Source organism: Gouania willdenowi, chromosome 14 (genome assembly GCF_900634775.1).
Source record: "Gouania willdenowi chromosome 14, fGouWil2.1, whole genome shotgun sequence".
NCBI classification, from domain to species: Eukaryota; Metazoa; Chordata; class Actinopteri; order Blenniiformes; family Gobiesocidae; genus Gouania; species Gouania willdenowi.
Window position 1 is genome coordinate 24,556,093 of NC_041057.1, and position 23,743 is coordinate 24,579,835.

General features: G+C 40.1%; 1 protein-coding gene across 11 annotated transcripts in view; it reads left to right on the top strand.

The window, feature by feature from the left end:
• Positions 1 to 23,743, top strand: part of tspoap1 (TSPO associated protein 1) — a 123,950-nt gene that overhangs the window by 9,521 nt on the left and 90,686 nt on the right. For 8 of the 11 annotated variants that reach the window (XM_028466236.1, XM_028466243.1, XM_028466237.1 and 5 more), the window contains exons 3-5: positions 4,012 to 4,269; positions 23,052 to 23,159; positions 23,414 to 23,542. In XM_028466236.1, the coding sequence (XP_028322037.1) occupies positions 4,012 to 4,269; positions 23,052 to 23,159; positions 23,414 to 23,542 (495 nt within the window). The remainder of the gene's footprint in view (positions 1 to 4,011; positions 4,270 to 23,051; positions 23,160 to 23,413; positions 23,543 to 23,743) is intronic. The other 3 variants (XM_028466240.1, XM_028466246.1, XM_028466247.1) reach the window with 2 other exon arrangements.

Here is a 23,743-nt window from a genome sequence, read left to right on the forward strand (position 1 = left end):
AAAGAGTATTGGTCCCAAAACTGAACCTTGTGGAACTCCATGATTAACTCTGGCTTGCGCTGAGGAGAGATTATTAACATAAACAAAGTGGGTTCTGTCTGATAGGTAGGATTTAAACCAACCCAGTGCTGTTTTGTTTTCCCAAAAACCCTTTACAGTCTCTGCAGCAGTAGATGATGGCTGATGGCTACACTGAGATCTAAAAGTACCAGAACTGAGACCAACCCTCTGTCTGAAGCTAAGAGGAGATTATTGGTTACTTTTACTAGTCTCTGTGCTATGATGGGCTCTAAAGCCAGACTGAAAACTCTCGTATAAATTGTTTCTGTGTAGGTGATCACATAGTTGACCTGCGATGACTTTTTCAAGAATTTTGGAAACAAAAGGGAGATTGGATATTGGTCTATAATTGGACAAGTCACTTGGATTGAAGGTAGGTTTTTTAAGGACAGGTTTGATTACAGCAGTTTTAAAGGCCTGTGGTACATAACCTGTTACTAGAGATGTGTTAATCCAGTTCACCATATTAGTGCTGATTAGTGGAAGAACATCTTTAAATAGTGGAGTTGGGATTGGATCTAAAAGACAGGTTGTTGGTTTAGAAGCACTAACTATTGAGGTCAGTTCAGATAGACCAATTGGAGTGAAACTATGTAAATAAAAGCTACATGTTGGGGATATTTCAGGAGATGCTTTGTTTAAGAAATGATTGAGCATGCCTGCAGGGGGGACATTAGCTTTGTTTCTAATTGTTAGAAGTTGATGAAGACCTTACTGCTCAGGTTGACCGGAATAGGGTTTGACAGAGCTGTGGCTTTTAGTGAGCCTGGCTACAGTGTTGAATAGAAACCGAGGATTGTTTTTGTTTTCCTCTATTGAAGTTGAATAATAGGAGGTTCTACCTTTTGCGGATAGCTTTTTTTAATAAGCTAACAAACTTTCTCTCCAGGCAGTATGAACTTCTACCATGTTTGAGGAGAGCCACTTCCTTTCTTATTTTTGCGATGCCTGTTTTAGAAGACACAATTCAGATTTATACCAGGGGGCGACCTTTTTATGAAATATTGTCTTTTTTTTAAGTGGGGCAACAGCATCCAGAGCTGTGTGAAGTGAAAACATTGCACTGTTGATAAGATCATCTATTTACCTAATTGATGGTCAGTTATAAGATCACTCACTAAGAGGGATTTAGACGAAAGCGATTTGATATTTAATATTCCACATTTAATGGTTTTTTCATTGTTTTGTGGTCTGTTTGTAGTTTTAATTTTGATGAGATTTTTATGGTTAACTCCTCTATTGTGGGCTTTAGTTTGTATTGCATTTGTTCTGTACAGCTCAGCACAATGTTTCTGGGGTATAATTGCTCTATATTTTGTGTCATTCGAATCAAAATAGAATCATTAGAATGACTATCAAAGTGAGGAATGTTAACGTACGGACGGAGATCTCTCCCCTTTCACTGACACACACGCACACACACTATGGGGGGCTGGGTCGCTTCTAAATTCATGCACACCAGTCTAACGCCTGCGTAACTTTTACTAAACTTACCTTATTTACATTGTTAGGTGTAGTGGCAGGTGTGGTGTGAGTGAAGCTATAGCGATCAGGTGCGCTTCACTATGTACTACTGTGTTCGGATCTTTGGTTTTAGCCCTCCGAAAGGGCTATGCCAGGCATCACACAAAATTCACAACTCGTGTTTGTCTTTGTTGGTTTTTGTTTAGACTTTATTCGACCACAGCAGACCACAGGTTTTAAACCTGAAACAGGGTAAATGCTTCGTTACATAACACTCATCACACTTATCACCAGTGCTTAACAGGTTCATTTAACAGTTCCTATACGTTACCAATGGATCATGTGCCCCTGGCTGTTTGGTCCGCGAATCAATCTGAGCAACACTGGAGGAATGTTTTTCAGGAGGAAATGACACACTAACATGATATAAAGCTTGAAAAAGCTATTTTTTTTAAATTACATTTTCAAAAAAGTTTAACTTTTGCTTTTACAATTCTTCAATTCTTTGTAAAACTAACCACATACATCTATCAAAATGCCTAGTATGTTTTATAAAAATAAAGCTAAAATGCATTGAGAAGTGAGGTAGTTTAACAAGGCCTGATGATGCGTTCACTGACACCTAGTGACTTGGAGTCTACATTTTCTTTTCTCCAGTCTATAATGCGCTACTTTTACTGTAGATGGAGCAGAGATCAGAACAGCCTGGGTAGTGTATCTCCGCTCCTTCTGTCCATCTTCCTTCCTTCCTTTGCAAATTGTTCCTTTGGATCAGAGGATGGTAAATGCCATTTGGATCACTATACCAGGTTTGAAGCTACCGTATGCTTCAATTACAAGAAGCTGTACCTCACAAAGTATGAATTAGAAAAAAACACCCCCCAAAAAGAAAATAAAAATAAAGCCCACTGAAAAGTCACTTTCTGAGCAACTCTACACAAACAGGCTGATTTGTGGCCTAGTTTTGCATGTTCATGAATGGGCGTGTCTATAGACAGGACACTGACTTCCTCCTTCCTAAAGGACGGCCCACCCACTTCCCACCCACTTTGTAGCGAGCTCATGCTGCTTTATAAACACGAGACAGAGCATGGGGGCTGGGCGTACGCTGGTACATACATAGATTGTAGAAAATACATACATAGCACTGCGCGAAGGATGCTGAAATGCTCACCTTCGTGGGCGTGTCTGTTTACATGTCAATCATGACAGAGAGCTTTCTGGAGGAGCGGTTTCTCAAATGTAATAATTATTATAATTATAATAATAACTAATATTTATATTGTAGTTAACTATGGAGAGTTGTGGTATCAACTATATTATTTTTTCTGTGTATATACCTTTAATTGCTGTATTCTATGCACTTTATTTGTTTAGTGCAGTAAAACACAGGAATTAGCCCTGACAATGCACACTTGTTTCTCTGCCCGCCCCCTGCAGGCTCCCTCTGTTGCAGAGCCTCCTGCATTTTGAACATTGAATCGGCATCCAACATCAATCCATTATCATCTCCATGGAAACGAGCTCTAGTCGCTGTAACGATTGGGTCTTGTCTCTGAGCTTGCCTTTTTTGATAGGACAGGGGAAGCAGTCCTCCCTGCCCCCTTCTCACAGTCTCGCCGTCTCACACTCACATTTTTGCCTTCGTCCTCATTCTTTACCGTTACAGCAATGGAAATGCAATAGGATTTGGTCTCCCTGATGATCCTCATTGCATCTGGACACAATGCTTTATGACATCATAGCATCAATGACGAGAGGCTTATAGCAGAGAACTCAGCGTTCCAGCCAGATATTAGCCTTGTGAAAGGGGATTGACATGAAGACTTGTTAGTTGGACCATTTGTGGGTATTTTCCTACATTGCACAGCTCCTCTTATTTGCTGTTTTGCTTAGGCCTGTATGAGCTACTATATATTAGCAAGCACAGGGAGTGCTGGATCTTGGCTTTTCTATGCTTGACAAGCTCAAAAGAAATGCTTCACAACAAAGAAACAAGGTACCTTTGGGGGGTACGAAGCAGGACTCTAAAGGAGTTTATTCACAGGTGCAATCAAGCTGGGATGTCGATTAGCTCACCTTTTCTTGTAAAACCCAAAAACATTTAAAATAGAATGTCTTTCAGAGCTCGTTTTGAAAACTAACACTGAGCAAAATAAGGTTTGATTTGCATTCTCTGATTTCTCTGGAATTTATTTTAATTAATCTCCAACTTCTCTTTCTGTTTGAGGCCTTTCATAGTTTCAGTCATCAAAAGCACAAAAGCTTCATTGCTTGTTCTTAGACTCTTCTCCATAGCTTTGAAAAATACTTCTGCATTATAATATGAAAAGCAAGAGAAAAGAGTGACACTCAATATCCCGAAGTCCACCTGCAGCACCTGATCTGCAAACAGCTATTCTCTCAAATGAAAATCCTGCAATGACTCGGGCCTGGTGTTGCACCTCTGGTATTAATCAGCTCATCTGCTCTCTTTAACATTGACAGAGAGTGATGTATGACCTGTGCACTCAGCCCGAGTCTGCACCAGCACATGCTGAGATGGAGACCCAAGGGGAGGCTGAGGCTGAAGAGCGACAGCAGCAGCATGAGCCAGGAGAGCTCAAACGGAAGGAGTATAAAAAACACAGGCAGCCTGAGAAGACTTTTTCAACTACTGTTAAAATTACTTCAACGTCTTTGTTGGGAAAAAGACATTCACTTTATGCAGACCTGAGTGGCTTTGAAGTGGAAGCAGTACGAAAGGTAGGCGTTGCATTAGTCATGTTCTGAAGTGTCATTTTCAATGGTAGGTGTTAGGATAAAGTAAGAACTGGGTGAAAATGAAAACGTAAAATATTACTAGTAATACTAGACGGTCTACTGGTCTTATAAATAGCTGTTTGTTTTAATCACAGACTTTAACTTGTGACTCGATCGTTATAAATAGGTTTGTGTGTGAGAACGTGTAGTGGCACTCCCAACTGGTTTCTTGTCATCTCTTCACTGCTGTAGTGGATGCAAGATTAGCAGATTGCAGATTGTCAGTTCTTGGTTAGAAATTGCTTTGAAGAAGCATAATAGTGACTTTTATTTATGCTGCTCGTTTTGAAACACATTCTAAAGGTGGTTTTTTAAAACTAACAAATGAGATAATCAATTAGGGCTTGCACTAATGAACTAATAAGAAATGTATTAAAACACCAGGTACTTTGCCACAAACAACAATTAAACCTAAAATTAAATTAGCCAGCAAATTCAAAATGCCTGACATTAAAAGAACATAGGTTGGATAAAGGATAAAAACTAGGTTGTCAGTCAAATGTTTAAAGCTGCTTGAGATGGTATTTTTTTTATAAATCAGATAAAGACAATTTAGGCTTTATAGATCAATATACTGAAGATCATTTGCTTAAAAAAAATGTAAAATGTTAAAATTTCTGCTTGAAAGGTTGTTTGGATCTTTACTGTAAACACTATTATTGACTCCCGTAGATAGTACTGTATACATATCACTTGTTTTACATAATTCTTACTGTAATTTCTTGTTTCTTCACCAGGCAAGGAGCACAGTGATTCTCTTGACATCATTTTTGTTTCAGGTATTCCCCGTGAAATCACTGTGCAAGACATTTAATTTTGCCAGACTTGGATCTTGTAAAAACCAAAATAAATCAGCCATTGTTTTAACGCAACAAGAAATCACAGTAAGAATTAAGGAAAAATACTTCTAAACGTCCTTCTATAAGACTCCACAGCCCACAATGGAATGCAGAAAACTTTTCTAACTCTGTCAATTAAAATTTGTTTACAGTGGATATCAAAACAAACCTTTCTACGTTAATTTCAACCTTTTACACGACACAAAATGGGTGTGACCAATTCATGCACTGGTGTGACCAACTGAGAAAGTCGGTTGTACCATTGCTGCCAGGAGAAAAATTAGTGTAGAGCACTGATGCCTGTTGTGCTTTTCTCTTCACCACTATCTTAAGCAATATAGCATAATCCAAATGTCAATAACCAACCAAATGACAGTATGAGGCTTTAGTCATGCATGAGTTAATGTCCTGTCTTCATCAGTGGTTGACTCTTACTAAAGTGTCAGTACACTAAAATAACGACTCAACACTTCCTTGGAGTCAGACAGCCTTGTGAAGTATTTTTCCTTTGGCTTTTCTTAATGCAAAAAGACTGATTCTGGCGTATAATAATAAAAATAATAATATTAATAATAATGATAATAATAATAATAATACTTTTATTTATAATACACTTAACATTTAAAACAAATCTCAAAGTGCAACATTGGTTCATAGGACTAAAAGCAGATTTTAAGAATATAAAATGGAAAGTGAGCTGAACAATAGTAAAAACAAATTAAAATAGAGCTGATGGCTGCTAAGTCCATGGGGGGGGGGCTTCCGGGGGAGATGTGGTCCGGGAGAATGTTTCAGAGGTGAGATCCGGATGAGCAGAAACCACGGTCCCCCATCGTCCAGAGCTGAGTTCTGGGAATAAGGAGGCAGTTTGTTGCTGGATTTGAGGCGTATGGAGCTGGTTGGGGGGGTTAAAAGTTCTTTCAGATAGGATGGGTCGTTGCCATGGATGCACTGGCGGGTGAGGAAGGATATTTTATATTGGATTTTTTATTGAATGAGAAGCCAGTGGAGGGATTTCAGGATTGGAGTAATGTGGTCAAATTTACACACTCACTGTCATCAGGATCTTATCTGCACACAAAAATTACAAATAATTTCATTAGTGTTTTTACTGCTTCTGAATCTTGTTTAATTTATCTGATAATGAGTCCGATATGTTATGATTGATAAATACCTCTGATTTCCTAGAATTCAATCAGATGAAGCTTGATGATTTCATCATTCAGTATATTTTGGTGTAATAATCTCAATAGTTACATTAGTCTAATGGGACCAGCTTTGTCTTGTGAACACATGAAATATAATTAAAAAATCGTGAATAGTTTATTATTAGTGAATACATTATCATTTATGCTAACATTTATTTCACACAACATGTGACATGTTACTGTAGCTTTTAACCTTCAATACAAGTGTTAAATCTGACCATAAACAAATCTATGGCTCTCTATGGCTTTATGACAGTAAGACGTGTTCTTCTTACTTGGTCTATTCTTTATAAGGAGTGGTTAGCAAGCTCTTAGCCCAGTCTGTGTGTCTGTGGGTTAGCTTAGCATAATTAGCTTTAGTTGAGTTTCCAGTTCATCATCGTTGCTGTGGGTTCATCTCTGTCCCCATGTTTGTGGAACTTTGGGTGGATCTGATGGAGGAACTTGGACTGGTTCACTTTGTTGGATGGTTGTCTGGTTTTAACTAAGTAGTGGTCAGTGTTGTATTGCAGCACGGCAGCTTCAGGTAGCCGTGACGAGCACAGCCGTCTGTGTGTGGTGTGAGGGCTGGGGGGCGGTGGCAGCGGTGGTTCACACCGTGGAGGCTTCGCTGCGGAGTTGCTGTGAACAGCGCTCCGCTCCAGAGAATAGTAAGTTGTTGACCACAAACTTGTGGGCTATTTTGGCCCCTGGAATAAGGTTTTTATGGGCATTCTTGGCTAAATTGAGAGACAAATGGCCCATGGCCCTGCTAATTTCTGACATGGGCATTTATCATTTCTATCGTGGGATGACATATTCTTAACGGTGAGCAGAGATGCCAAGCCTCACCCTTTGAGTGTGACAGTCATGTATTCTCACACCACACTTCACATTTCTCACGCTTATATTTCCCCATTCAATACTTTATTTATTTTTTTCGTGATAATGAACTTTGGTCCTCGCGCCCACCGTAGCTCGAGTAACTCTGATTGACTGACCGAGATAACCAATCCCAGACCAATCCATGTCTCCTTGTGCCTAAATCTTACCAACCATGTCAGGCATCACGCAATAAACTCTGTTAGGTTGGCATCATCAACAGACCGACCGATCTTGTTGACGTTTTTACCCCTCTCGACCTATGACCCCCCAGGTTGCGCATGCGTATATCCAGAGTGTGAAAAGGCTTATTGCTCAATATCTTTTAGATATAGTCTGATAAAATGTAAAGCATAAGGCTTTATGCATTTTTTGAAGATTCAATTACTGTTTATCAACCTGATATTGAATTAATGTTTGTAAATAGACAGAGATTTAATGTAATAAATGCGTGAGACAAAATGAACCATCTTAGGTCAGCCGTCACAATCGACTTACTTACTATTGGATCACTTACTGGCTTGTCCCACCTTCTATGCAACAAAAGTAAAGTAAAAGAACCTTAGTTCTGTTGGATTTTATCCCATGTGAACATTATAGTTTAATTTTTATCAGTTACTGAATGTCAATATATTTTTATAAAGTTTTCGTTCACATGTATCCATTAATCCATCCATTTTCCACGGGGGTTGGCTGGGGCCAATCTAATTTTTTTAATTAGTTATTGTCTTGGTATTGACGAATGTAGTCGACAAAACATTTTTGTCAATAAAGTTACCAGTGATGAAAGGAGCGATGAAGGATGCTGTAGGCATGTTGAATTAGTCATAACATTGCTGCTGGCATAGTAAACGAGTCATGATATGACACTAGCTGACTTGGTCAAACTAGTTGATACAAAACACACCATAAGCTTTGTGTTAAAACAATTACACGTCTGCATTTGTTGACATATGGCAGTAAAATAGACCAGCATTTGTCTCAGTACATTTTGTCAGTGCGCAACCATACCCAGTTGTCTTTTGTGATGGTTGGGGTTAGATTGCCAGATATTTTTGGGGGGATGTACTATGGAGACTTTGTTCTTGCCGTATGAGAGATGCTCTAAGCCTCAGCAAGATGAAGTCCTGATGAATACAAGAGGGAATTTGAGAGGACACTTAAGAGGGCTTCTTCATGATTTATATATGAGTATAGGGAGGGAGCTGCTGTTTATACACCCCCTCAGGCATAAACAGCTTTATAGCTGTCTGGCCATGACTATCTTAAAGGGGACATATCATGCTAAATCCACTTTTTTAGCCCTTAAATGCATTTTGATGTATATTTAGATTGTTTAGAAGCACAGAAAAGTTCAAATTAATCTCTTCAGGTGCTCCGTTGATATCTTTATATTCCGTTTTGGTCATTTTTTTCAATCGGTTTCAATTTTTCGATTCTCTATTATGTTTTTTGAACAATAACGTCAGTGGAACTGCCAAATTAGGACATCGACTCCAGGCCCAACACTTCGAGCAATCCGCCATTTTTATTTCTCGCTTTTATTTTGTAGTCCAAGCTCCAGGATGCAGAAGTTACGAGAGGAGAAATTAAAATGTTTGGTCTCCCAGCATCAGAACCTTTTCAAAGTGCCTGGTTGAGTTTTATTTTTCACGGAAATGTACCCACATCTGTGGGTAAGGTCATTTTTGTGTGCGCGCAGCACTTCAAAGATGACTGCTTCAGCAACCTCTGCCAGTATAAAGAAGGATTTGCCGAAAGACTTTGTCTGATTGAGGGGTCAATTCCTTCTATCTTTGGAGACGACGAACAGAGCACTCCGGTAAGCTGTAAATAACGCTAAAAAGTGTGACGATAAGACGTCCCTGTCATTGTTTTGTTAGCATTAGCAGTTGCACCGTCTTCATATGTTAGCGCTGTGTGCTCGTTTTAGATCCTTGATGATATGGCCTACGTGGTTTAATTTAAGTCCAAAGTTTTCATTGGTCATTTCATTTTGCCATTTTTGTCTCCGAAAAGACTGTATTAAAATGCATTTCGTGACGTTAGCTTGGCGCTAGCGTTAGCTCGGTGCTTGTGTTAGCTCACTTGTTAGGGTTCTGCAGGTTCATCATCTTCATTTTCATCTCACTCTGCCGGGTCAGACTGTGGCTCAAACATGTAAAGCTGGATGGACAAGTATTCCGCTACATAGCCATATCTCTTCTATCAAACTACAAAAATGGCCGAGCAGGGTGGAGTTGAACCTGGAGAGGGGGCGGGTATGAAGTGTATCATTTGCATTTAAAGAGACCACACAAAAACGAGTTGCTCTTAGAAGCACATCAGAAAAGGGGTAGAAAAGGGGTCTGGGGAGCTTTAATAATGAGGAATTCAGACCCAAGCAGTGCAGTTCCGCTTTATATAGACCACAACTGTATGATTTATATCTAAAAAGGAAGGATTTAAAACCATGATATGTTTAAACCTTTAAACATTACTCTAAATCTATTCAAATGTTTATTCTATTCTATTCTATTTTAGTTATATTATAGTCCTGTTTAAGATTTCAAAGTATTTCTATATTTCCATTTTAATATTCATGCAAACTTTGCCCATTGATGCTCTTTTTATGGAATATGCTGAGAAATCCTTAGATGTCATTGACCTACTGTATATTAACTCATTCAGTGCCAGCCATTTTCAGAATTTCTACCCCCCTCAGTGCCAGCCGTTTTTGAGCATTTTGACTGATTTTAAAGAGCCACAGAATATTTTCTACTATGACTATCTGAAATCTGACACCGGATTCTGAAAGATTGAAGCCTACTTTCATCAAAAAAAAGAATTTGTTTCTGACTCATTTTGTTCTTTTGTAATAAGCCGTTGAATAGAGCACATTTTACACCAATCTTCAGTTTCAGAGCAAAAAGCTTAGAAAAAAGCCTTTTTCTAAAAAAAAAAACCCTGTCAGTGACTTTAAAGCTATTTTTTTGTTTTAGTGACAACTCTAACATCTGAACATAGTTTTCTTATATAAAACAAAAACAAAAAACACTGAGACTGGACTTTTGATGGCAAAATCATTATTATTTTGCTATAGGTCAGAGTTGAATGGATTCCTTGCTGTATTTTGGCATTCTCTCCCATCAGTCTGCAAACACGCAACTCCCTCTTCCTCCCGGACATAGAGTGTCACTGCGTTCCCCGTTTTTATTATTGTTGTATCTCACCATCGCCACACTAATCCATGAGTTCCACACATGCTCTGGTTGAGTGTGCGCTGCTGGGAACGTCAAGTCTGTATGGAGTGCCATTTTCTGTCTCATAAACGCCTTTACTCCTCTACCTCTGAGCTCTGCTGAGCATGGATGATCTCTCATCCAAAGGTGCGCTGCTACCTCCTACGTGTCACCTATTATTTTGCTATTTGGCTCACAGGCTGGGGGTATTTTGTACCCCCCCCCCCCTCCCGACACGCAGGGATGACCCGTTTAGCCCTGTTAGTTGATTGTTTTATCTCACAATCTCAACATAATCAATAATCCACTCAGGTCCACACATGTTCTTGTGTTAGTATGTGGAGCTGTGAGCTGCTGGATACGTCACAATATCACTCTGTAGCGCCATAATCTTACTCGTTCCTGCTTCTCCTCCCCAGCTAATGGTAGCATCAGTGGCTAATCTCTCATCTAAAGGTGCACTGCCGCCATCCTCAGGGCACAGTTGGTCACTACATCACCCCACAGCTTAGATATTGATGAGGGACCTCTGCCAGGGTGTTTTCTAGTAATTCCCCGTGAAAAAAATGCAGATGACGAGTTATCTCGTCAATGGCACTGAGCGTTTGGATTTGAAATGACAAGTTATCTCGTCAATGGCACTGAGTGAGTCAAGAAAGCTTAGAGTTTAGCTTCGTTTTAATAACTTTTTTTAGTGAAAAATGGAACCTGAATTTGTATAGTATCCATTCAGTTTATGTATAGAAATCCATGGTTTTGTTTGATTTGATGTAGATTATTTCTCTCCTGTTGGAAAGGCCTTGCTAGAAGCAGATCTAGCTATCCAAACAGCTAAACAAAGATCCAGAAACTCCAGACTCCCGAAGATGTTCAATGTTGTTTACTGAAAATGTCTTTTTTGTGAAACTGCAACAATAAAGAAAAACAAGAAAGGTACATGTAAGTCTTGTGCTAAAATAACAATAGAAGGCTATAACTAGCACATTTACATATAAAACAACCAAATTGCTCCCGTTAGCATAGCGATTAGCATTAAAATTAGCATACAGATAAACACATTTAAAAGAACATCAAAAACGTCCTGACTCTCAAATGTGCAACTAAAGGTCAATAAATTTAGTGTCTAATCCTTCTCACATGGCAATACTTACAGACAATGCTTAAACAAACAAAAACATAGGAAAAACCAGGAAAGTGGAGCTGCCATGTACTGCAGTGAGATCGTTCTGAACAACTTCCTGTTTGAGTTCTTCTTCTACTGTCTCAAATAAAACGGACTTTAAACAACCACTAGATGGCGCATTTTACCAAGCAATAAACATGACATTGCCCACAGTGAACATAACACCTGTTGCTATGGTGTTGCTAAGGATGCTGTGAGACAGAACCAGAAATGAAGTTAAATCACGGACCGTGTATAGTATTGAAACCATTAGCTGCTGTAGCTCAGCGTGATCAGAGCCTGCTTCTAAGTTCAAGCACTCATCCCAAGGACCCTGGTTCAAGTCCTGCTCTGGGCAGTCTCTGTAACTCTAAACAGTTCTTTGTTAAATCTTCAATTTCTGAAAGAAATGCTGTTCGTTTTCTGTGGATTCGCATGGTTGCGGCAATGCAAAGTTTCTAGTTATTATTTCTATTCATTTACATTTTAACATATTTGTACACCTTGAGCCTAGAGTATTGTTTAAGTGTTTGAAATCTTGTAATGATGTAACAATGTAAATAATGTTTTTTTTTTCCTCTCAAAAATAAACTATATTTTAAAAGATATTTTTTAATGGTTTTAATACTAAACACGGTCCGTGATTCAACTTCCTATCCAGTAAGTTTTCGTCGTGTCCTTAGCAAGACAGTAGCAACAGGAGAAAGCAGAAAGAATGTACATTAAAACGAACAAACTACGGATTGTATACATAAACCGAATGGTTACTATGAAAATTAAGGGTACATTTCTCACCATAAATGTTATCTGAACATGCTCTCTTAATATAGCAATTTCCAGTGAAAATTTAGGGAATGTCTGCCATGTTTTCCGTTTCTCAAAGGTACTGACTGGGCGGTCACGTGACGTTATCAGTACAACACGCCTAAAATTAAAATTATAAACAATAACGACCATAATTTTTTTGGGTCATTTAACATAACTAGTACAGTGCCCGTTAGATGTATGTATTCATATAGTGGGAGCTTAAGTAGAGTTGTCAATTATGGGCAAATGAGTTTGTGTTTGAAGTTTGGATGGTCAAAGAAGTGTACATACTCTGTAGTGTTATAAAGGGGTATATTTGCAAAGTAAAACAGCGTGTGCGATTTCCCTAGTTTAATTCTATGGGAGATGCGCAAGATAAATGTATTTTTCATTCTCCTTTTTATATATTTTTTTTGTTTATTGTATTTTTCTGTAATATATGTTTTTGGAGTCATTATGTGTATTTTTGTATGTTTTTTGGTGTAGTTTTGTGCATTTCTGTTGTCATTTTGTGTATTTTTTGTATAAATATTTAGTTTTGTGTATTTTGACTCATTTTCATATTTTTGTTGTTGTTTGGTGTATTTTTCTGTAATGTAAGCAGGGCTCTACACTAATTTTTCCAGTGGTAGCACTGGTGCGACCAACTTTTTCAGTTGGTCGCGCCAGCACAGATTTTTGTCTGATTGGTCAGATTTGGGGGTGAGGCGTGGACAGTATAGCCATGCATGCTGATGAAGAGTTGACTTAACTGGCGTACAGTAGTTTTGTATGAAGTAAAGATTGACAATGACTTGAGATATTTGCGAAATGTTTTCAGGTTTTAGTGTCAATATTAAGTTTTTCTGCAACAAGCAGTGTCTGAAATAACAGGTAATTTATTATATATAATTTTAAAAGAAGACGTAACAATTTTTTTTAAATAACAGCAAAGCATAACAACAGGTTACATGTATTCTGTTTTTTTTTAATTATTTTGCACAAAGGCTGTACTTGAATTAAGTTAACAGTAGCATATAACCAACTTAGCATCAGCATTGCTTCACCCCATGGAATTAAATTCAGAGGGTCCAGCTCTTATAGTGCTGGGCCCTCTGCACTAACCCTTTCCCCTGGTCAGGGGTCTGCAACCTTTACTCTACAAGGAATCATTTAATCTCATCTCACCTGGATTAAAGTCTTCCTGAAGCCGAAAAAATTACCTTCTCAATGGAGACAATACAGTGTATTAAATTACATACAGTTAAAATTATATCGAATAATGTTTGATTTAATTTTATTTATATTGATAATGTAAATGGAAACTTAAAAAGTTTAAAATAAAATTTAAAGAATTGACATCAAGAAATAAAACAGTATCTTGCATCTTCAAATTCTTACACATCTCAGTTTACATAAACACAATGTTATATAAAGAATATTTTTTTTTAGTTAATGTATTTGAAAGGCTACAAAAGTAACTTTAATTTAATAACACATGATCATGTGGTCAACACATGCCAATTGCTCATTTCTTGCCACACATAAAGCATTGATATTTACCCGACACATTGGTGGTTAAATGAATCTGTCCCCACACAATAAAATCTCTATTTTCTTCCAGAAAAGTGTTTTTGTTGGTTTAGTTATCTTACCAGGGATTTAAAACTTAACCACAGGTGCAGAAAAGTTGATGGTCTGTAGATGTTGCAGGAGGTGAAGTAGGAAGGTGCTGAGTCATTGCACAACGTGATTTATTTTAGGTTAACAAATTGTTATATCTTGATTTTATTTGTCATTAATCATTAATAGCCTCTGAAAAAAAAAAAAAAAAAAAAAAAACAACTCCTCATTTCAATAGTTTTTTTTTTTTTTTTTTTAAGCAATAGGGAGCCATTGCAAACGAATCAAAGGGCCACATTAGGCCCCAGAGCCGCAGGATGCAGACCCCTGCCCTGGAACAACCACAGCTGAACATCTGGCCTGGCACGTTTTTCTTTACTGCTGCTGTGAGCGCGCTCTCAGTGAAGGACTCGTTATACCTGGCTCTGTTCATAGCGGACCGCGCGCAATAGATCCAAAGGAGCACATTGGTGTTTATACTCGGCACATTCACCTGCAGCCAAGTGCGCAGGGCCTTACTCTGGCCCGCAGGCATAAAGCCCGACCCGACCCGACCCTGACCTAATAACTTAAATTGTAGGCCCGAGCCGGAAGCAAACCCGACGTAAATTATTATTTTATTGAACGTATTGTAGCCGGTAGATTATTAACGCGGTGCCTCGCACGGGGAGGGGGGGGGGGCGGGGGGGCGCACACACTCACCGCAGCCCAAAAGGTATTGTAATGACGTGACTCGGGCCGTTATCACAATTTTACAGGCTTTAATGGAGGTTGTAGTAACACGCCAAAAATAAACAAACACACAAAGAACACACCCACACGACCGTGATAACAGAATTGTTCACTCTTTTCTCCGCTTACACCCGCCCTTTCTCCAGCCTCCCAGCCAATCAACACTCAGAACACATGTAAACAAAGACACACATTGGCAGAGAAAGCTGCACGTAACCATGATGCCTTCTAGGCCATGGGAAATCTCACCATCAGTTAACCACTGAATACACAGGGACCTGACGGAGCGCTCAGCCGCTCCATGCAAAATAAGGTCACCCAAACGCACGAGCACGGATGTGACCAGATCAAATTTTCACTCGCACACACTGAAAATATACTCGCATATGCGACCATTTTGGTCGCAGTCTCAAGCCCTGGTATGTTTTTTGGAGTCATTTTGTATATTTTTGTGCGTTTCTGTTGTCGTTTTGTGTGCTTTTTGTAAAAATATTTAGTTTTTTTTGTTTTGTTTTACTCATTTAGTATATTTTTTTTTTATTATAAATACCTCTAGTACAGTGTTCATTAGAAGTATGTATTCATATAGTGGGAGTTTAAGTAGAGTTAATTATGAGCAGTGACGTGCCGTGCCGTGAGCACTAGGGTAGGATAGGCAGGGCGTTCCAAATCGAGACCACCAATGTCAACACCAATGACAATTTCATATGTTTCTGCTGACAAGTGTTAATTCAGTTCAACTTTATTTGTATAGCGCAATTTATAACAGTCATCTCAATGCGCTTATCAAAATATACAATTCATAATAAAGAAAAAACCCCACAAGATCCACATGAACAAGTATTTAGCCATCTAAAAAAATGAACGTCGGAAAACACCATTAAAGAAACATAAACAATTATTTAATATAGCCTCCATACTCTCCCAACAAGATGTATCTCATGACACGGCAGCGCATCCGTTGTTTGTGTTGGAAACAGAAACACGGAGACAACAACAACAACTCGGAACAGCCTCAGTGAGGCGCATTCACAAAGCCAATCCTTCCTTTTGTACCATTCACTGTAGAAAATACAAATAATTTTCTGACCTTACCTTTGCTGAAGGTCTGGTAGCTCAGGTGTTGGTCTCCCATCTTTTAAAAGCTGTGGTTTTTCCTCAAAAAAAAGTTTCTTTATCGTCTCTAGCGCTGTCATCCTGACTGTAGTGTTATCCCGCCCACTAGCTAGAGAACGTAGCAGCAGCGGTCACGTGATATCAATTCACTAATGCACTGTGAACTTAGGTATAGCATTTAGCATAGCATGGTTACATCCAAAGGCAGCATAGAGAGCTTCCTTTGAACGTAAATGGTTGTCATCTTGGGGAACTGACTGTGCATGCGCAAACACATAAAAACACGCTATGGGAACAGAGGGAGAGCAGCAACGTGCTATTGAGAAGGGGTGTGGCCTCCTCCTGCCTTACAGTGGTTAGCAAATAGCGATGTTTAGCGATTTGGGTTATGAAAAGCACAAAATGCTGACACTTTCAAACTTATAGGTATAGGAAATTGAAAAATAAGTACTTTATAATTATAATATAATTAAAACAAATCAAAATATCAATTCACCCTTGGGTAGGCACTACCTACCTTGCCTACAATGACTGCATGTCACTGCAAATGAGTATGTGTTTGTAGGTTGGATGTACAAAGAGGTGTACATACTCTCACCTCTGTAGTGTTATAAAGGGGTATATTTGCGGGTGCGATGTCCCTGGTTTAGTTCTATGGGACATGCACATGATTTTTGTATCTCTGTTGTTTTTTGTGCATTTTTTGTATATATATATATATATATGTATATATATATATATATATATATATATATATATATATATATTTTGCAATTGTAGTTTGATTCTGAAATCATTATGTGTATTTTTGTATCTTTTTTGTGTAGTTTTGTGCATTTCTTTTGAGTAATTTTAATCATTTTAATATTTTTGTTGTCGTGTGTGTGTGTGTGTGTGTGTGTGTGTGCGTGTGTGTGTGTGTGTGCGCGTGTGTGTGTGTGTGTGTGTGAGAGTCGCTACTCCGTGGCTCACACAACGATAGATTTTTACTATGCACTTTTGTACCAAGATAAATTCATTAAATAAATGTCTAACAAAGTCAGAAACATTATTAACTTGTCATGCAGTGTGTGAGGGGGCGCTAGTGCACCATCTATAGCTATTTGAAGTGAAATAAAATTAAAATTAAAAACATTTGGAAATGACCAAATTATTCCAAAATAGCGGATGCACACACTTGGGGTATTTGGAAGCCGTTGACTAAGTTTCAGGTTGAACTCATACCGCATCGGGGAGATATTTTCTCCACACACGCACACACACAGACCTATTTTTGCTTTTATAGATAGATGTTCATATGTGTTGAATTTAGTTCATGTTGGCACTTTTACCTTCCCATTTTTTATGTCTTTTTTAGTTGACTTTGTAAGTTTGTAAGTGCCTCTCCATTGGGGAATGGAGAGGCAACATAACAGGGTGGTGAGTAGCTTCACAGATTTGGGCCTGTCGGGTGGGATCCCGGCCCCTCTGTTGATGGCTGGGCCGCCGTGTAGAGATCGGGAGGGTGCGGTCGGGCATAGCGGGGCGGTCGGTCTCTGGGGGGCGTGGAGGGGTGTTGCTGGGGGCTCTCTTTGCGGGGTGTCTCCGGGCGGTGCCGGCCGAGTGGGGCGTGGGGGCGCCCCTTCCCTACGGATGGGGCGCTTGGTGTTTGTCTCGTCTCCTGGTTGCCTTGGGGGCGCACCTCACGGCGTGTGGGGGGTGCTGGCGTCTACGCCGGGGTTGCTTGGCGCTCCGGGATGGTGCTCTTTGCTGCGGGGCGGCTCTAGCTGTTCTGGTGGTTGAGGTCGGTATCGGCCGCTTGGAAGGTCTGTCCTGCTATCTGCGGGTGGGTGGGTTCTGCGCCTTTGGCTGGGGGCTGCTGCTCCGCATAAGTTATGTGCCATTGGGGTGCCTCTTTCCCGCAGTGGTGGCCGCCGATCGCTCTTACGCCGGGGGGGGCATTGCCCCGTGGCTTGCGCTGTCCGGTGGGGGGCAGGGCCTGGGCCGCTGTTCTTGCGCCGTCTGGGGCTTTGCGGTCTTGCTGGGTTGTGGCCGGTTCGTGGGCTGGGGTGGGTGGGCGCCCCCCACGGGGGTTTGGCCCAGGGGCTCGCCCTTGGGGGTCCCCTGTCCTGCGGTGGTGCCCTTGGGGTCCGGCGGGCCTGGCCAGCTGGCAGGGCCAGTCCTGGCGGGGTCTTCCGGAGCGGGTGGTGCGGGCCATGCCCTACCATGCCTGCAGGTGCGGCACCGGGTGACCCCGGCTTGGGGGGGGGCTGTCTAGGGCTCATCGAGCGGGCGGCATCAAGGAAAGGACAGCATGGCAGGCACAGAGATGGAGATGGAAGAGGAAGCGGACTCCGTGACTTAAAGGAAGTTTGGGATCACGGGGATAATTTAAAAAAATCATGAAATTTTAACTTAAATAACTTTTAGCAGTACAAAAACGTTTTTAATATTGACTTCTTTTTTTTTAACCCAAACCAACTGCGACACAGTGACGTCCTGAACCCGGAAACCGGAAGTAGCACGCTCATTATCGCGTTCAACGTTTTTAATTTTTTGCTACACCAAAACACTCCAAAATAACGGATGCACACACTTGGGGTTATTGGAACCCGTTGACTAAGTTTCAGGTCGAACTCATACCGCATCGGGGAGATATTTTCTCCACACACGCACACACACACAGACGTCGCTTGTTTTTTAGTTAGCTGTTCATATGGGATGAATTTAGTTCACGTTGGCACTTTTACCTTCCCATTTTTTATGTCTTTTTTAGTTAACTTTGTAAGTTTCTTTGTAGCCCAGCAGTTAAAAGAGATACTGTACCAAATGTTTTGTATTTGTAAGTGGGCTGGTGTTTTGCTTCAACACATAAAACCAGCAATAACACACAGAAGGAAGGCATCCATTCCAGAGGTCTATGAAACTGGAGCTGACCAAGGACACTTCGACACATAGTCAGGTACTGGGATCGAACCCACAACCTCTCGATCAGAAAATGACCTTCTACCACCTGAGCCACGGTCGCCCGTAACAACAATGGGGAGGAAGAAGAGATAAAAAAGCAAAAACCAAACTAGGCCCTTGTAGAGAGGGGCAGAGTTTGGGATCATGAAAAAAAAAAACTCTTCAGCAACATTGCGACAGAAACCCACAAACACAACATTCAATTCAATACAACAGCATGTTAGTACAGGGGATGGGTCTTTAGGATGGGTAGTTCGCAGGTCAGCCACAGTGTGGCACTGCCCTTTTGGAGCCAGAAGAGACAGTGACAAATATAGGATATGTAGTGATGTAGGGGGAGTGAAAGTGTTCGTTGAGATAAGCCTGTTTACTCAGACTCTGCTGCTGACTCTCACATAGAGATGACCTCGAGAGTTCGTTGGCAGAGCCGGGACCAGCTGTACATGAAAAGTGAGGGAAAGGTCAGAGCGTCTTATCAACATTCCGTCCTTGGAGAGTTTGGAGAGAAGAAAACAGACCACAGGCTGTTTATTCAGGGGGGGGGGGGGCGAATGAGAATAGAGAAGGTGTTTTGAGACGGGCTAGCCATAACATGGCTGCCAGCCCTACTGTTCCTGGTCAGTTCGATAAGTAATCCAATAGTGTGGCCATATCCTGTGAGACAAACTATCCTCCTCTTAAAGTTCCACGGTGGAATCCATCTGAGAGAGTTCAGAGAGTTTGGCTCCTTTCTTCGTTAACTGCGGCTTCCAATAGTGCTGCCAACGTAATCCAATTTTTGCGATAATTCAGGAAAGTGCCAGATCCAATCAGCATAAGATCCGATATCATACATTCCAATCTGGTGATGGATGTCTTCCACATCCTCAGGACTTGTGAACTCTCCCATTGCCCGTCCTTCTAATAAAGAAATTTGACCAAAAGCGAAGAAAGACCAGATAATCAATTCCATGATTAGATTCAGGATTGGGATGCTGATAGAGGCTCCTGTTAGATTTGAACAAGACAAAACAAGACAAAAGAACAGCAAGCAGGGAAAATTTGGGAGAGGGAAAAAATAGCTTCCGTCTCCTCTGAGAGCAAGCAGGAAAAAAAAAAAAAAAAAAATAGTCGTCCTTCATCTGAAGCCCAGAGTAGATCATCAGTTACTTTAACTAAAGCAGTCTCTGTGCTGTGTTGAGCTCTAAAACCTGACTGGAAGTCCTCGAACAGGTTGTTGATTTGAAGGAAGTCAGAGCTGAGCCGCCACAACTTTCTCAAGAATCTTTGAAATAAAAGGAAGATTAGATATAGGCCTGTAGTTTGCTAAAGTGCTGGAATCAAGAGTAGGTTTTTTGAGAAGGGGTTTGATTACAGCTACTTTAAAGGACTGTGGCACTTAGCCTATTGATAGGGATATATTTATTGTCTCCAACAAAGATGGGCAGACCAGAGGAACAACGTCTTTAAACAGCTTAGTTGGGATCAGATCTGAAAGGCAGGTCAATGGTTTGGAGGATGAAATAATAGAGTTAAGTTCCTGAAGTCCTATATGTGTGAAACAGTTTAGGTTAGGCCTATTTACATTTAATGGTACAGCAGGCCCAGGTGAAGGCAGGGAGTGGCTAATTTTATCTCTAATCTTATGAATTTTATCGTTAAAAAATGTCATAAAGTCCTCACAGCTGAGGGCTAGAGGAATCATGGGCTCAATAGAGCTCTGACTTTGTGTTAGCCTGGCTACAGTGCTGAAAAGGTACCTCGGATTATTTTTATTTTCTTCAATTAGTGAGGAGTAGTATGTAGATCGAGTATGTCATAAGGCTGTCATGTATTAACTATGGCTTTCTTGCCAGAGTATCCGTGACTCCTCTGTTTTATTGGAGCGCCACATTCTCTATAATTTACGGGTTGTTTGAGTGTGTGAGTTTCAGAGCTAAACCACGGAGCTTTCCTCAGACGTTTAATAGTTTTTTCCCTCAATGGGGCAATTGAGTCCAAGGTGGATTTTAGTAGACGAGCAGAGCTATCGACAAGCAGATCCAGTTGAGAGGGGTTATAATTAATATCATAGTTATTTATTGGATGGTGCACTGAGTTTAAGGCAGCAGGAATGGCCTCTTTAAATTTAGCCACAGCACTATTGGACAGATTTCTACTCTTAACTATTTTATTGCACAGTGCGAGATCCTCTAGGATAATGTTAAAAGATATTAAAAAGTGATCTGATAGCAGAAGATTTTCAGGGTAGACTTTTAGTTCATTAATATCAAGGCCATATGTTAGAACAAGATCAAGAGTATGATTTAAATGATGAGTAGCTTCATTAATAGTTTGAAAAAAGCCAACTGAGTTTATTAGGGACATAAAGGCTGAACTATCTTTGTCAACATGGATATTAAAATCTCCTACTATCAGTATTTTATCAGAACTGAGGACTAAGTTTGATATAAACTCAGAGAATTCTGATAGAAATTCAGAATAAGGGCCTGGAGGACGGTAAATTATCGCAAATAAGACTGGCTGGCAGGTTTTTGATTCGGTATGAGATAAATTTAGAACCAGGCTTTCAAAGGAAGTGTAATTGGCCTTTGGTTTAGGATAGATTAGGAGAGAGGAATGATAAATAGCTGCTACACCACCTCCACGGCCTATGTCCCGTGGCATATGAGTATTTAAATGACTGGGAGGAGTGGCTTCATTTAAACTAACATATTCATCTTGATACAGCCATGTTTCAGTTAAACAGAATAAATCAAAGTTATTTTCTGAGATAAGGTCATTTACTAGTAGAGATTTGGATCTCAGTGATCTAATATTTGATAGAGCACATCTAATGGTTTTATGTTTTGGTGTTTCTATATTTGAGATTTTAATTTTTTTCAGATTTTTATAATTGATACCACTTTTATTTGATTTTATGTTAAAATCATTGTGAAATTTGGGTCGGGGACAGACACCGTCTCTATAAAATATTATTCATCACCATCACAACAGTTGTCATGGCGATGAACACAGCTATCATAATAGCAATGGGAGGGAAACTGTCCTAAGGCAAGCGCAGAGGGGCGTGGAAGACTCCACCTCTGTAACATGGTCTCATTCATGAGATGTCATAACACTGACTGTGCCATGTTTTCTGATAGTAGAGATGCTCCCGACAAAGTAGGGTGGATTCCATCTCTTCCTATCAGGTTCGGTTTTCCCCAGAAGGATCTCCAATTATCAATGAAGCCCACCTCGTTTTCTGGACACCACCTCGATAGCCAGCGGTTAAATGACGACATGCGGCTATACATGTCATCACTGGTCAGATTTGGTAAGGGACCAGAGTAAATTACTGAGTTCGACATTGTTTTAGCATAAGCACAAACTGATTCAATGTTCACTTTGGTTGCTTCCGACTGACGACGTCGGGAGTCATTAGTGCAGACATGGAGGACTATCCTATCAAACTTACGGTTACTCTTTGCCAGCAACTTTAGAGATAAGTCAAAAGTCTTTTTTTTCTGTTTTTTCCCTGATATCGTACGTCAATATCGAATTGGGACACCCCTACCCTGCGAGCCTGAAGGATATGCTACGATGTATGATTTGTTTCTGAAAAGGAATTTCAAAAATACTACAACATTTTTTTGTTGCATTGGCGAGACATAATTAAGAAAGAGGCAGTGTAGGTGTAACACCATGTAGCTACCTATCTCTTTCTGCACTTGTTAACCAATTAAGCTTCTAGTAACTTAATTAAGACGTCACTTAAAATTTAGCTTAAAGAGAATTCACTTCTCATTCAAGAGGCGTTTCAGTTCTGAAACTGACCTGTCAAGAGTTCGGGATTTATACTTTCTAGTCGGTAAACCTATTGTATAGCTCATCACCATATTAAAGGTTCTAATTATTAATGGTTAACTATGGAGTTGGTTGACTTGATTGTGTCCTACTTGTGGGTTGGTTTGCTTCTTTGCTGAGCATGTGTGTTGTGATTCTTGTGGAGTTCCAGTCATTGTTGGATTTTTGATGACATTTTACTTAATAGGCTATCCGACAGGATAAGGCTTGTGTTGGCTGACAGCACAGAATGCTTTTACCACTGGAACTTAGCTAGTAATTAAGAGGTTGTTGTCTTTATCTAAATTTGTCTGATAATAAATGGATAAACAATGAATGCAACATATAGTCATAGGGCCAGTTGTTTAATAAAAGCTACAGCTATGGCTGGTCTCTTGATATGTGTGTTGTATGTGTTTTGTAGGATGGTACTGACTATGGCTTCCTGTTGTGTCAGAACGCTGGACTCCTGCGAGCTCTGGAAGAGCTGGAAGAGAAGTGCACCACACTGCGGGAGGAGAATGTCCTGCTGGTAAGATTAATAAATTGAGTCAAAAGGGTTTGACAAAGGGAAGGTTGCATGTTTAATCCCAGGCTTTTTGTGATATCAACAAAATAGAAAATGCATAACTATTTTTTTATTTCCATGGATGTCTTAAGATACTGTACCACATCAATAAAAATTGATGTTCTATGTGACCATCATTTAGCATTGCTGCTGTCAGCATTGTTAGCATTTACTGTTGGCATTGTTTGATGCTGGTGTCATTTTGGCTGTGTATTTAGCGGAAGAGCACTGCCCCAGGGATGGAGGAAAAGGTCAGGCGGCTGAGGAGAAAGAACGCAGAGCTGGCTGTTCTCGCTAAAAGGCTGGAAGAGAGGGCTCGCAAACTACAAGAGGCCAACCTCAAAGTGGTATGCTACAAAAATTCTAATTGCCTCATTGTTTCCCAGCATTCTAAATGGTGTTTTGGAGGATAAGCATCTGAACCACTGCCATGATCTATTTGAGTTGGATAAAAAACTGTTTGAGCAAATGAGAACTTTGTTGTAAGATGTCCACAATTTATGAATATGAAAAAAACTATGTTTAACTTAGATGTTTTTTGGTTCTTT